Here is a 14,613-nt window from a genome sequence, read left to right on the forward strand (position 1 = left end):
TATGTTCCTCTCATGTTTTTTTTTGTTGGTTTTTTTTTTCCCATGCAGAGTGTAAAGTTTTTAAGAATTTGGCGAATCTCAGAAGCAACCTCCAGAGACGGTTGGGAATGGATTGTCAGATGTGAAAGAAATAGTTAGAAAACTCCACCAAGTGAAAACCATACTTCCTGTTCCCCTTTCTTTATACTACTATGAAATTCAAGTTTACCCATATGCAGATATATGTGTGTGCTAGTCCCAGCATGCTTTTATGGTTATATGTCATGTTTTTAGATCATGGAAATTGTCAAGTCCCATGTCTTCTAACATTCCATTTCTGTTTGTTTCTTTTTGTCATTGTTTTGCCCAGTATGTAAGAAGACTCTTCTCACCTAAATATAACTTGCTACCACCAAAAACATGTCAAGCTATTTTGGGGGTTAAAAGCGTTTGGGACATGTATCTAGTCGTGACTGTGATTTACTTTGAAAAAAATGAATAAGTAACTACAAACAAATAAATATATAACTAAGTAGGCCATGCTGATTTTTGCCCTTTGTTTGCTTATTATTTATTCAACCCTGACTTTTAAATTATAAAGTGCTTTGTTTTGTTCTTTTATTCTGGTCTTTTTGTGAGGATGCTCTTATTTTGTAATATTCCAATTTTTTAAGGCTCACTTCAAATAATTTCCAGGCTATTCAATATCTTGCTTGGTAATGATGCATGGTAATGCATCATTAGAGTAGAACAAAAAAATTCTCAACCAGCATGTGAGAAGTACAATACATAGCAACATTGTTTTCTTTGACAGTTTAATGTCTGTTGTCCACAGATGCTGTACTAAATTAATGGCACACATAGAGGTCACTGCAGTTTTAACCCTTTGGCACTGCTGTGAATAAAAGCCTCTTATTAGGCCAGCATTACACGGAATGGGCAGGCTCAGCAAAGACTTACAGTCAGTAAAGCTAAACACACACTGTGTGCAATTATTCAACCACTAAATGGTAAACAAGCAAAACCAAGTTGTTAAACAATAACAAAATCAGCATGACAGCAAAAACTTAGCAAGCCGTTTTCTACAAAATATCAGAAAATGTAAAACTGCTGAAACTTTAAAGATTGTGATGCACACATTAATCTTTAAATCACTGATCTGAATAAAGAAAAAAATGCTCACATTGCAGAAAATGTAATTTAAAAATGTAGCTTTATCCAGCTTGCAGATTAAATTCCATCTTTCAATAATACTTTTCAAACCACAATTCAAAAACAGATTTCTCAGCAAATAGATTTCAGTACAGCGTACCAAATGGTATAGATTATATTCCCCTGAAAGACAGTCTCAAGTGACCCCGAGATTGAGATTAATTATTTCAGTGTTACTAAATCTTTTTTTCCGTTCATTTTTACAAAGCATTATAGATACCCATAAACCATAGATCTTTACCATGATGTACATTAAAATATACTGATGACGATGTTGGTCACTAGTGACCTTATAGAAACTCACCTCTACATGTTGACAAGTCTGGATCAATTTTCCCATGAGAGACTCCAGTTCATTGTTCCTCTTGATCAAACTACTCAGGTTGGAATCCAGTGCTTGCTGTAAGAACCATACATACAAGCAGGCACACACACACACACACACACACACACACACACACACACACACACACACAAAAGTCAACAAAGATATGATAAAACAAGCAACAAATAGAAGCAAAGACAGAGCTTGAAGCCGAATGCAGCAGATTTGCCTCCCTTAGGTTTGTCTGCCTACAAAATCTGAAGAAGTTTTGAGACAACCTCAGGCACTACATCACAAAACAAACAAACGATGTAATATAGTTGGACTAAAACTGCCTAGAAAAGAAAAAAAAAACTCAAAATGAGTGAGACGTGTGATCCTTCAGACATCATTCACCAAAGAGAAGCACTGTTTAGTCATCTTAGTTCTAATTTTCCCCAAAAGTTTCAACTGAGGCACCCCACTTTTGAAAGAGATGGCTGCTTGCATACCTCTGCGAATGGGTTATAGCCCTCATCCCTGTGCTGCCTCCTCATCCTGCCCTGTCCGAGGCTCCGACAGAATCCTGCACAGGGAGAGGATCTGACTGGGACAGCCACTCCACTGAGCACCAAGCCATGCGCAGACCCAGCCAAGCGGCAAATTAAGCATCAAAAGCGTTCCCTATGAGAGCTTGCAGCGCTTTCAGCTAACGAACCGGCAAACAGGTGACAGCACGTCAGAGATGTCCCATAATGCCCCCTCCGTTCCTCTCTCTCTCTCTCCTGTCCCTTTTATCCCCCCCCCCCTTTTTTTCTGCTGCTTTTGATCCGCCCAGGCTAAAGCTTTGGATCTAAGACCATCATAATATTGCCAAACTGAGAATGCCAAAGCTGCATTGATACTGCGTCTCTACTGTCCTATACAGATCTGGCTTCCAGATGTATTTGAGCCCAGCTTTGGTGAATGTTGAGATGTCTTTCATGGTTCACAAAAAGTGTGTAAGTACACTGGATCATCGAGGCCAGGACACCAGAGACCAAATTGACTGACATATACGTCTCCGGTAGAACTTGACAAAATGAGAACAAATTACTGCACATACATGCCGACAGAGAAAATTGCCAAATATGTCACTTAACAAGCTCAATCCACCCTCTATTTCAACCATATATCAGCAGTATAAACACAAACACGTTCTGATATCGTATATCTAATAATCCGTCAGCATTGCTCCTCTTTAATCCCCTAAATATGAGTAAACACAGAAAGAGATGGTGTGATTGGTGTGACATTGTGAGTGGGAGCTGTTGTGGCACGGGCAGCTTAATGGATGGCCTTAATATGGAGCTGACACACAAAAGAAAAGGCAGTATAAAAGGTCTGTTGTAATGGAAATATGACGGCTCGGTCCCTTTGATTCAGGGCGATGAAAAAATAAACCGAGAAATGCTAAGTACAGGCACAAGAATTTGTCATGAGCTACATGTGAAGGTTGGCATGTGCTAAAAAAAAATTGACAGTGTAAAGAAGTAAATTAACGTCCAGATTTGATTCATTCCAAAGCATCATCCCAGTCAGTGGAAAGCCGTTCCAATGTGGAACACTGATCCTAGCTAAGCTTCTTCTGCACATCGCCAGACAAGAATCCACTCTGTGTCAATGATGCATGCATTAATATTTCAGTTGTTAATATCCCCCTTTCAGTTTGAAACTGCTTCACTGCTCACTATCTTCTATTCAGTGTCATATATTTTTCCCCTTCACCCTGACACAAGCTACCATTTCACTTTCAAAACTCATTTGTTCACCAGCTGTGGATGTTGTGGTTCACAAGCTGTTCTGAAAAGTTAAAAAGGTGATCTAACACACACACACACACACACACACACACACACACACACACACACACACACGCACACACACATACACACACACACACACACGGAGGCAATTTGACTGAACCTTCAGGGGTGTAACTTTCTTTCCTTTTTTGAGATTTACTGCCTAAAAAACCAAGCTAACATGTGTGTTTGAGAGAGTGAGAAAGAGCAAGATAAAGAATAATTAGAGGCTCCTTTGTCATAGAGATGAGCAACAACACTGATTTGAAAATACCAAAGCCGACAGTTGAAGAGAAAGACATGAGCAGTAGATTCATACATATGTATGCATATGATTTTGAATTACATGGATGAAAACAAAGTTTACCTTCATTCAAACAAAATGGAAAAAATAGACACCTGGCTATAGCAATGTAAAGGTCAATGACATGCTTATCTGAAAAGTTTGCAAATCAAATTTAATTTCTTATTTTTTTTGAAGTCTCTTCATGTTTCCTGTTTGATTAGGATCGCGATCACATGATCTCCGAAATGTTTCAAACACCAAAGGTCAGTTGATTTAAAGCTAATGGCCGATAATGCAACCATAATAAATTGATTTTTGTGAAACCAAACCTAACATTACACACACACACACACACACACACACACACACACACACACACACACACACACACACACACACACACACACACACACACACACACACATACACACAAATAGCTCCTTTATTACATCCTTGAGGTTGTAGTCTTTAATTTCGAAGAGCCAAGGACTTTAAAAGCTATTTCAAAACATCTTACCTGTCAATTTCCTGTGATGGAAATAATTTTATCTCTGGAAAAAGGATGGGAGTTCCTACAACAAGCTCTTGGGTTCTTATCAGACCCACCACTACAGCCACTGAAAAAGGCAACTATTCCAATTATCTGATATTTTTTTCTTTCTTGATGGACTGAGGGTATCTAAAGTTCCAGCACATCAGAGCTAAAAGCAATATGCTTGAAAGGGTCCAGACAACGTAACCAAAAAAGCTTCAACTTGTCAGAGTGTGAACTGTGAAAAAACATCTCTTTGAGAGGTGGAGCTTTATGTAATATCTTTGGCATTTCAAATGTTAACCAGTCAAGTTTTCTGTCAAGTGGAGGCTTCCATCTCTACACTCATTCTTTTTTTTTTTCGATAAGGACTGCCATGAATGTTAAATCTTCAGCATTTTAGTGGAACGTAGAAAAAGAGCCCTATGGTAATTAGATAACATCTCCACGCTTCTGTTTCAAAACTGATTTTGACAAAACATCAACATTGCTTGATAAAAACTTGAACACATTTTAAAAGTCAATCATTCAGTACATGCACAAAGTAATGAGTTGAATGAAAGCTGACGGGGCTCTTCATTTTCTGAATGTTTCTTTTATTATTATCTTGCATTACATAATGACATTTGAAAAACGGTTGTCTATGAGGCTGTATCTATCTGTCTGTCTGTCTGTCTGTGTGTCTGTCTGTCTATAATATTATATTATAATATAATGTCATGAGATCAGCTGGAGTCTACGGTAAGAAGAGTTGGGGGGCTTTGCAGGTGATCCAGTTCCCTGCACAGTTCAAAAAAGCATATTTGCTGTATGTGTGTAAGAAAAGAGGCTTTGCTTCTGGGCTATGTGTCAAATCCATATGAGCGTACAGGTTTGTGTAATATGTGTGGGTTTACTTGCCCCAGTTTGTGTGAGAGACACTTCAGTGATTACAACTTTTAAACACCAAATGAGGAAACATGAGTGAGAATGTCTAATCCTCATAGTAAAGCAATCATCTTTGATAATTACTCATTTAGCAATCGCTTCATGAAATGTATTAATTTTGTTTCATTATCTACTACAACCTTCATTCTGCATTATTTTAATAAACAGCTGAATGAAATCATCAGTACTTCAACTGCATGTAAAACAAATACATGTATTTCATTGTGGCATGTCACATTAATGGCTAGAAAATATGGACAAAGCAGCCTTTTCAAGTTGCATTGTTTACAATTACGATAAATCCAAATTCTCTGGCAACGTATTGACTGATACTTATTTTGACCCTGTTCTCAGCCTATATTTCAGATTAGAGAGTCATTAACATCAGTCTAATTAAAAATTCAAAACTGCTGGAATATGTGATCCCTTATTACAAATGCAGGGAACTGTTTGACATGTTTGTACAAGCTGTTTAGAACCAAGTGCAGCATATCATTTGAAATATTGTGTGCTACCTCAAAATGTGCAGGGGATGTAATAGCCATTTTTCAATATCATTGCCTTTTTAAAAATTGCCTATTTTCAGAGAACAAAAAAAAACTGAGCCCACAGGAGTTGATTTAGGCAAAAAAATATATGTATTTGTTTTTGGCACGTTGGTGATATATAGAGCTCTTAATCAGTTTTGCTATTCTGTGTTCTACAGGATTTGATGGAAATATTAATAATGGTTAAGTAAGAATGCTATTCAAGGTTAACAGAAAGCAGAACAGACCGCTGGTTGAAAATGTGACATGAACAGTGTGTGACATGTGTGAGTCACTTGTCTTATTTGATGTGCAATGTGCCTGCCTCATCTACTGTGATTCTGATGAGCAAAAACATGGCTCTACTTCTATGTTTCCTCTGTATATGGATTCTCGTCATCACTCTTATGCGATAGATCTATGATCATTTTTATGGGCATTTGAAGTGACAAGAAATGCATCTTTTAGTGCATATGTGTGATTCAAAACTCCCGTTGTCAAATATGTAGCTTCATGGGTTTTTTATTGCTGTAATAAATTGGACTTGAACAGGTCTATGGAAATACGTATGTATAGCAATACATTCTTATGCTGACATGTCATAATAATTATCTGTAAGACAAATTGTAGTTGTTCATTCCCTCGACTCACATGGGCAATAATTAATGGATAAATAGCTCGTGTGATATCTGCTGCACATAGGCTACTGACCTGAACTTAGGTACTCTATGTTCTGTCACCACATGAATGAAGAGGAGGGACACAGAGAAGCACGATAATTAGTTGAGGCACTGCCCTGGAGCATTGGTGGTAATTATTCCACCTATCTTAAATTTACTGTAACATGCAGAGATGTGACTTGACTGTGATGACAAACAAAATAAGGTCCATAATGGTGAAATTGGTTCAAAAGTGTGTCGAGATTTGCTGCCTGAAACCAACCAGTGTTTTCCTAAAACAACTGCATTTTTGTTATTTGGCTTTTTGGCTTGCTTTTTTTCTAAAACTTTAAGCATGGTTCTGCATATTTGAGGTATACAAACTGGTCATGACTCATTACATGTATAGTGCACACTACAAGTTGTTTGAATCTTCATGGTAAAAGAAATGTTTTGGGAAAATGAAAATAAACATCTGACAGGAATTATAACATTTTTGGCTTCTATTCACCACTTAAACACCTGCCTTTTTTACTCATTTGTTTCTTTTTATTGTTTTTTTTTAATTCTTTCTTTTTTACATTCATTCCTATATTTGCTGTTTTGTCTAATCTCCCTTATTCCTATATACAGAAATGTTCAACTTCTGGCGTGCCTACTGACCGATGCGTTTGGGTCCTGGTCCCATTCTTGATGATAATCATGTGATTATTGGTCTATGCTGCTAATCATACAAATTCAGCAGTAAGTAGCAGTAGGTGCTTATTAAATGTGTAAAATTGTAACAATTACTCTGCGATTTTTAATATCACCTGTTTAACCTCTCAAATTACCCAGTTAAACAGTCTGCTCGCCTCTAACTGACATTGAAATATGAGGTTTGTCATTTATCCTCAACTAGAAAAGCAATAATCAAACACAGTAGTATTTTCTCAAGCGAAACTCTGCAATTTAAGTTTTTTTTGTTTCATTAGAGTAGCATGGTGAGCACACAAGGACTCAAACTTTCTGTTCAGCCATTATGCGAGAACTTGGTAGTCTTGTTGAATAAACCCTATACCACAGGCACTTGGTCCTCAAGAATCCACAACCTTGCACAAGACACTACCTTGTTACTAATGACATTTTACATATTCTCTGTATGCGTTCCTCTGTGCACCTCTGGCACATTGGCACGGTCAGTGATTATGCAAATTGCTTAATAATTTAAGGGAGATTATAAGTCATCATGAAATGATAGGATCTCACTTGATATTTGAGCTAGATATAAATTTTCTTATTGCAGAACAAAATCAAATTAGACCTTGGAGTTCATCACATTTTTTTCAGGATTAAGGATGGTTGGGATTCTAGGAAAGATGGAATGGAAAGACAACCGTCTGTTCATAAAACGTTCAAAAAGAAGTCATTGCAATGAAAATAAAAATATTTTGCTTACCCTGAGTTTTTCAAAGCGGTCACTCAGAGCTGCCACCTGGTGGTCTCTGTGTCTGCCGACCAGTTTGCAGAGGGAGCAGATCAGCTGGTCATCAGTGACACAGTACATGTTCACCTTCTCCTCATCGTGCTCCAGGCACTGGAGCCCACGAAGGTGGGAATCTGGCATCGGCTCAATGAGCCTATGTCCAGTGAATGGCTTCTTGTTGGGATGTGTTGCTCGAAGGCATTCCTCACAGTATGACACCTCGCATGTCACGCATGTTTTAACCGCATCTTGTGGTGGGTCCTGTTCACAGAACTGGCACTGGACCGGCTCTGGAGGCGTACCTGGGCTCGACATGGCAGCACTGACGGGGACCAGCGCCAGCCGGTTGCTCCCTTCCTCTGACGGAGAATTTGGCCCACTGTGGGGTGCAGGTAATGGCAGCGGTAGGGGGAGCCCAGCTGAAGATGAGGCCCTTTGAACTCGATCAATAATGTTCTGCAATGTTACGTTTCTCTTAAGCCCTTCTAGTCCACGTTCAGGACTCAGGGAAATAACATATCTACAAGTTGGACACTGAAAAGCGTTGATGCTCTGAACTGATTCGTTTGTGGCACAGTGGGAGACAAGGATGCGGTGAGCACAAGCAAAGCAAAGGCTATGGGCACAGGGGAGCAGAAGGGGGTCTTCAAAGAGCTCCAGGCAGATTGGGCAGGTCAGCTCTGACTCCAGGGTGTCCATCCTGCTCAGGAGAGGCCAGGCGGCACCAGGTGTAGTGTCAGCAAAATCCAAGAGAGACGCTCAGCTGTCTGAAGATGAGAAGACAGAGATAGAAGGGGGGAGACAAAAAGAAAAAACGTGAAAAAGGAATTTCTGATTAAATGGTGTGAAACAGCTAAATTGTTGCTGTCTCTTTGGACAAGTTTAAAAAGACCACAGAGTGAACACGAGTAAGCTGTATTAGTGTTATTTATTTCAGTAAGAGTGGATAAACAGCGTTGTAAAATAATTTTAACATTTGCAAATGTGTGCAAGACAATCCTAAGAGCAAAATCTTCTGCAGGATGGCAATCCCTGAACACACCACCCCTATGAAAACATGGATTACTGGAGTAGTCTCCAGGAGCAGCAGTAAAATTCGGATGCTGGTATGTCACTGCAAATTAGGAAGTAGTGAACTGCTCTATGAAATCCAGGGTCCCCTATACAGGCTTTCTGGTGACAATGTGTTGTGGATATATCAACAATGTCATTCAGTACAACTGGACATGAGGTCCGCAGTTGTAAATCCTCAAAGATGAGCAAGAGTGTTTTTAAAGGTTTGGTGTGACGTTTCAGAAACCCACCATGACAGATACATTACCTACAGTTTGTTATCATGAGACTAAATAAATATTTTGACTGTAACCTTACAACTTAACCAATTCTACAACTGTAATGTGTTTTTGTATTGGAGAAATGTACATAATAGGAAGTGACGTGCAGTCAGTTGAGGCAGGGGAGGCCAGGCCTCACCTGACAGCATGGAGAGAAAAAAAATGTCTAATGAAAAAGTAAATTAATGATTATATTCATTCAGTGATTTGTACTATAAAGTTATTTTCCACTTAACTTCACCATTTTTAGTCGTTTTTTTTTTTAAATCGCTAAAAAAAAATTCATGTTTACCGTTCAAATATGAAGAAGAGACGTGCGGTGACACAGCAACCAGCTGAGCCCACTATAGATTGCACAGTGATTATGCTAACTGTGCTGGCATGCTATGCACTGAGACCATATTGCTGTCTCTATATATGTCACTATTAAGAAACAATCTTATTATATGAACAAAATTTACATAGTTAAGCTGATGTGTATAATGTTTTTCAACAACAACTGTTACGTGTTTCTTGTGCTGAGCGATCATAAAACGTCTGAGAAGAGACATTAAGTGAGGCAAGCAGTAACTGTGCCTCGGGGTAGGGGGCACCGCTGATCCCAGGGATCCTTCTTACTACTCGGCTACAGAATAACAGAATTAGCAATAACAAGCTACAGTAAACAGTTAGCAAGTGAAGTGCAGCCACCCAGTTATATTTTTGCCGATCTCATCGGGCTGTATAGCTCACAAACGGTGAGGGATGAATGTAAATCTCCTGGGCAGCTTCTCAGCTTTTTGGCCCAGAGGGATTTCATTCAAACTGTTCCTGAGGAGACAAGTTGCTCCGGCCGGTGTTTACCGTCCCAGCTACGATAGCATCGGCGGAGCGGTCATTCTCGGCACCGAAAAGACTCAAAACATACAGTCGGAACAGGACCTATGAAGGATGACTGTCTTCAATGGCAGCGATTTCCGTTGAGACAGAGAGACTTTTAAAACTGAGGAAAGATAAGGAAGACTTCTACAAGCAAGTTATCAGTGCTTTTCTTCAGAAGGAGCGGCGCATGGACCTCATTTACAAGTAAAGGTAAGAGATAAAACCTTTTTTAAAATGTACTTTTTTTCTATGCTACGGTTTGTATATGTAAAGAAGGCTGATATGATACCTTAAACAAAACACGGTAACTGGTGCCAATTAAATGGTGAATAAGCTACTCTGTAGGTTTCATTTGTGACTGTGATGACGTCAGTGCCTCACCAGCCATGAACCTCACTGCACTGCACTGATGAGAGGGTATGAATCATTAAGACTGTGTGTATATGCTAAAGCACACAAGGTGAAGATGAATGGCTTATTTGTAAATCTTTGCACAGGCTATGGGGTTGTACTTATTTGAAGAAAATGGACCTTAGGAATGTACATGAAAATAAACTTGTAAATATGCCCTATAAAAATGCAAAAACAAATTGTGTTTCGTGTTGGAGGTATAGTTACGTGACTCAAATTAAATCAAGGACAGACTATAAATGTCATGAATAGCCCTTTATATTAAAATGCATGCTTAGTGAGCTAACCACACTCCAGGTCATGAGAAATACAATAAAATAAAAAAGAGTTAATTAAAAAAAAAAAAGGCTGACATCATATGATAGTCAATACCTATATGTGGCGGCGTGTCTCTAAAGCCATGTCAGTACTGTTTAGTGACAGCATTTTTGTCAATTATCAATAATACGTCACATCACTTCGTTGTAATTTCTATATGATACTGTGCAAAATCTTTTTAACAACTTTATTTATAGCCTATGTTTATAGCCTTGTTCTCGTATTTTCTCCACTACTCCTTCCAGCAAGATCCCATGTACTCTCTGCTGTTGAAGCATCGTTGCCTCAAAAACATCTTGGAGGTTTTGAATTAGATCATGAAACTGATGTGCAAAAGCTGATGACAGAGACTGATTCTCTCCAAGCCAATCTGACACACTCTAGCAAGCATCATGAATGTACTCAGAAAAACTATAATGGAGGAAAATGAGACCTCGAGTAGCATCATTGTGGAGCACTACAAAAACTAAGGGTAGAAAATGATGCGCTCAAAGCCCAACAGGCAGACCCTCAGCAGTCCTTGAATTTGTTATGCAAAATCTGATTTATGAAAATACTAGTCTCAAAGCCCATCCGGTAGCTTTGGAGCAGCGCCATTGTCCTGATTTGCAAAATCCGATTTTGGGAAATGTTGTACTCAAAGCCCAACAGGATGGCCCTCAACAGCAGCAGTCGGGCGATGTTGGAATGAGATCCCTCAGTGAGATATCAGAGTTGACACGGTCAAAATATGAATGGGGTCACTGAGGTTTCAGAGCTAACTACTCAAGACTCTGAGAATCATCTATGCTTTGTACCATATCTGTGAAGAGAAAATGCATGAGATCAAATTTGAGTGGACAAAGTGTTCCACATCAATCTGAGCATTTCTTCCAATCTGTCAATCTCACACCAAACACAAACCTCAGTTTAAAATTATACGAGGCTTTCAAAATGCAGCAACAGCTCACTGAGACTCAAACAGAACAACAGGAGCTGTCTGCCAAAGGTTATTGAATGCAAGGCTCTCTGTCATGAAACTGAAAATATTAAGAGAAAAACTCTGCAGCCATGGGGCCCTTGATGCACACTTTGGACATATGGAAGGAAGAGGAATAGCTGTAAAACACAAAATCCTCTTATGTGGATAACAGAAGCAATAACAAAAACAAAAAGGAAGAGAATGCCATTTTGAAAGAGCCTCTGCAGACAGAGTAGGAAGAGGCTCAGAGGGGAACACACTCCTTAAGCATGGAAGCCAGGCTGGGAGCAGTTGAGTCTAGGATTCAGGAAGGGTTTGGTATGAATGATAAAAACAGAAGAAAGGCTGCCTCACAGCTTACAGGGTGACTCCACATCTTTCTAGCCTTTTTGCAAATATGCATTATTTTGTGTGTTCCATTCCATTGTGTTCCAAAATCCATTACACACACAGAAAAAAAATAAGTATTTCCTCTATGTCTCACCTTCTGAGTCTGCAACCTGTTTGTAACATCACTTTTTCCCATTAAATGTATTAACATCTGAAAAAACTGAAATTACATTATCAATTCCAAACACCACTGCCAATTTTATGAAAAAGGCATCAAGTACAACTGCTAAACACAGTGTGAATAACATTGTGAATGCCTTTTAATGTAATAACTATGAGACATTTGGTTTAGCCTGTGATATATGCATATATGTTTCTTGGATTCGTGAAGCACCCAGCGTTCCAAATATGGACTAATTTCTTAAGTAAGAATGCATTTTGGGATCTCAGTAATGTTTCACAATATCACACCATTTTGCAATTCCTTTCAACCCACAATCTTCAATTGCATTTTCTCAGGGAAATCTAATTAAAACTAGTTGATAATGATTTGTAAGGCAAAGCAAATATTTCCATCCTAAAAAAAAAATAATATGAGAGGATACACTATGGACTTAAACTGCTTTTGACTCTGTATCAAAGGATGAGGAATTGCTTTGTTGCCACTGCTGTCTTTCTAATCTACCTACTGCTCTCATTCTTCCATCCAAACTGCAACATCCTCCCCTGGTGGCCTGACAAACTCTGTCTTTGCAGCAAGTGCAGCCCAACAACTAACACACCCAACAATGGTGGTGACTGCATGTGGTGTTGGCAGGCATTCTGTAAATCTGCAGAAATCTCTCTAAAGAGCCTTTTTTCCCACCATCCAGGCATGTCAATAAAGGGCATTCTTTGACATTGCCTCAAACTATTCATTTTCCACATGCAAAAGGCAGCACACATAGCCTGTCCACTTACAGGAAGGAGATAACAGCACTGAAAGATTCAAACTCCAAATGTGAACAGATAGAACATGGTTATACATTATAAAACCCCCAACCAACTTCAGGCCCTTCCAATTGGATTTGATGTTATAAAAGCCATGCACTGGTGACAGTTTTTCTATAAAATACTCACATGATTTGACTGCCTTGAAAGGACAACTAAAAGATTTGTGTGCTTATTCGTTCAAAGTGAAAACTCAAATTCAGGATCACTATAATACAACAGACAAGTTTGAAGTGGAGAAGCAGAAAAAAAGGATGTATATCTATACATAAAATGAGTAGTAGAAATGAGGTGAGTGTCGTTGCTCAAACAGTCAATCAATCAAACGCTATTAACTGGATTAATAAGAAATCTAATTAATCTTTTTTTTATACTGATCACTTTTTGGATGTATTGCTGTCACAAAAAAGGCAGCATGAATAATCATGCACAAGTGAAATGTGACCTTAGCTGTCACACATTGCACAATTCAACAACCAAAGCAGTTAAGTTTTACAGGTGACATCATGGAAAGCTTATATGTAGGTATGGCCAAGTCATCAAAAGCAATAGTAAAGACCAGTTAAGGTAAGACCTGAATGAGGAGATTATGAGTTGTTCATTTTACAAGTATCTTACAGTCACTCCATTTAGCTCACATATTTTAACATTTCCCTTACACCACCAAAAAGACATATTCAAAGTATATATGCCTGCATTTTCTTTACTTACATCAAACTCCAACCCCACTACATCTTACAAATGTTAATGCCATGTTTGCATCTTTTTGAGGTCCTGAATAGTCAATAAACCTGCATAGAAATGAATTTAACATATATCGGTACACATTCTCATAGTAACTATTGCTCATTTTCACAAGCAACAATGTGTTGGGTGCCATATGGGCTGTACAGCAAGCAGTGCAGTGAAAACTGGAACTGGAAGTGAAGTTATTCTCAGCTGCGGATGAATCAAATGAATCATTGCTTTTCAAATGAACAAATGGTTGCAGACTAGCTGATGAAGTTTTGGTAATTTTTTTCCTCAAGATTGTCCCGAATCTGTCTTTTTTTTTTTAACGTGTGCAACACACTCAGTTGTTATGTTGCAGCATTGGCGTTCAAATCAAAATTAATGAGTGGATCTTTCCCAGTTATCTGGTACTCTCTATTAAAGAGAAAAATTGTTAGTAATCCAACTCTTTAAGAGCCCTTTATGACAGCTTTTTGGGGCTATTTAGGGCATCCGCCTTTTATCTTTTCGGGTAAAAATCTACCCCACCTGTGCTCCCGAAGTTGACATATGATACATTTACATCATGGGTAACCGTTATAAAAATAGGTTTGTTGCTTCATACTCTGATGCAGAAAACATTGGATTTTGAATCTGTGCCCTGGAAAAACAAGTAATAATCCAGTGACAAATGATCATCTAAATATTATTGGTGTTATTCAAAGCAAAATCTGTTAGGGCGCAGTGACATGATAATGTTTATCCGAGCACTGTTTTTCTGTAGTTGTTGTAGCAACTCCCACCATTCTTGATCAATTCTAGTACTGCAAATGCTGGGGTCATACAGTTCACAATGGAAAGGAAAAATTATATTTTCACAAAAATATGTTATTCTTAGTGGACATATAGAGATTTAAAAGATGTAAAAATCCAGCATTATGTTTCAGCAAGCAACTTCTTAC

General features: G+C 38.5%; 1 protein-coding gene across 3 annotated transcripts in view; it reads right to left on the minus strand.

Annotated features, from left to right (window-relative positions):
• The window catches only part of LOC147233355 (E3 ubiquitin-protein ligase Midline-1-like), a 53,868-nt gene that overhangs the window by 13,694 nt on the left and 25,561 nt on the right, over positions 1-14,613 (minus strand). For all 3 annotated transcript variants that reach the window (XM_086148062.1, XM_086148063.1, XM_086148061.1), the window contains exons 2-3: positions 7,709-8,502; positions 1,496-1,591 (exon numbers count right to left, since the gene is read on the minus strand). In XM_086148062.1, the coding sequence (XP_086004188.1) occupies positions 1,496-1,591; positions 7,709-8,434 (822 nt within the window). In that variant the 5' untranslated portion in view covers positions 8,435-8,502. The remainder of the gene's footprint in view (positions 1-1,495; positions 1,592-7,708; positions 8,503-14,613) is intronic.

This window comes from Fistularia commersonii, chromosome 6, assembly GCF_037954325.1.
Source record: "Fistularia commersonii isolate RoL2024-O1a breed Wild chromosome 6, RoL_Fcom_v1.0, whole genome shotgun sequence".
Taxonomy (NCBI): Eukaryota; Metazoa; Chordata; class Actinopteri; order Syngnathiformes; family Fistulariidae; genus Fistularia; species Fistularia commersonii.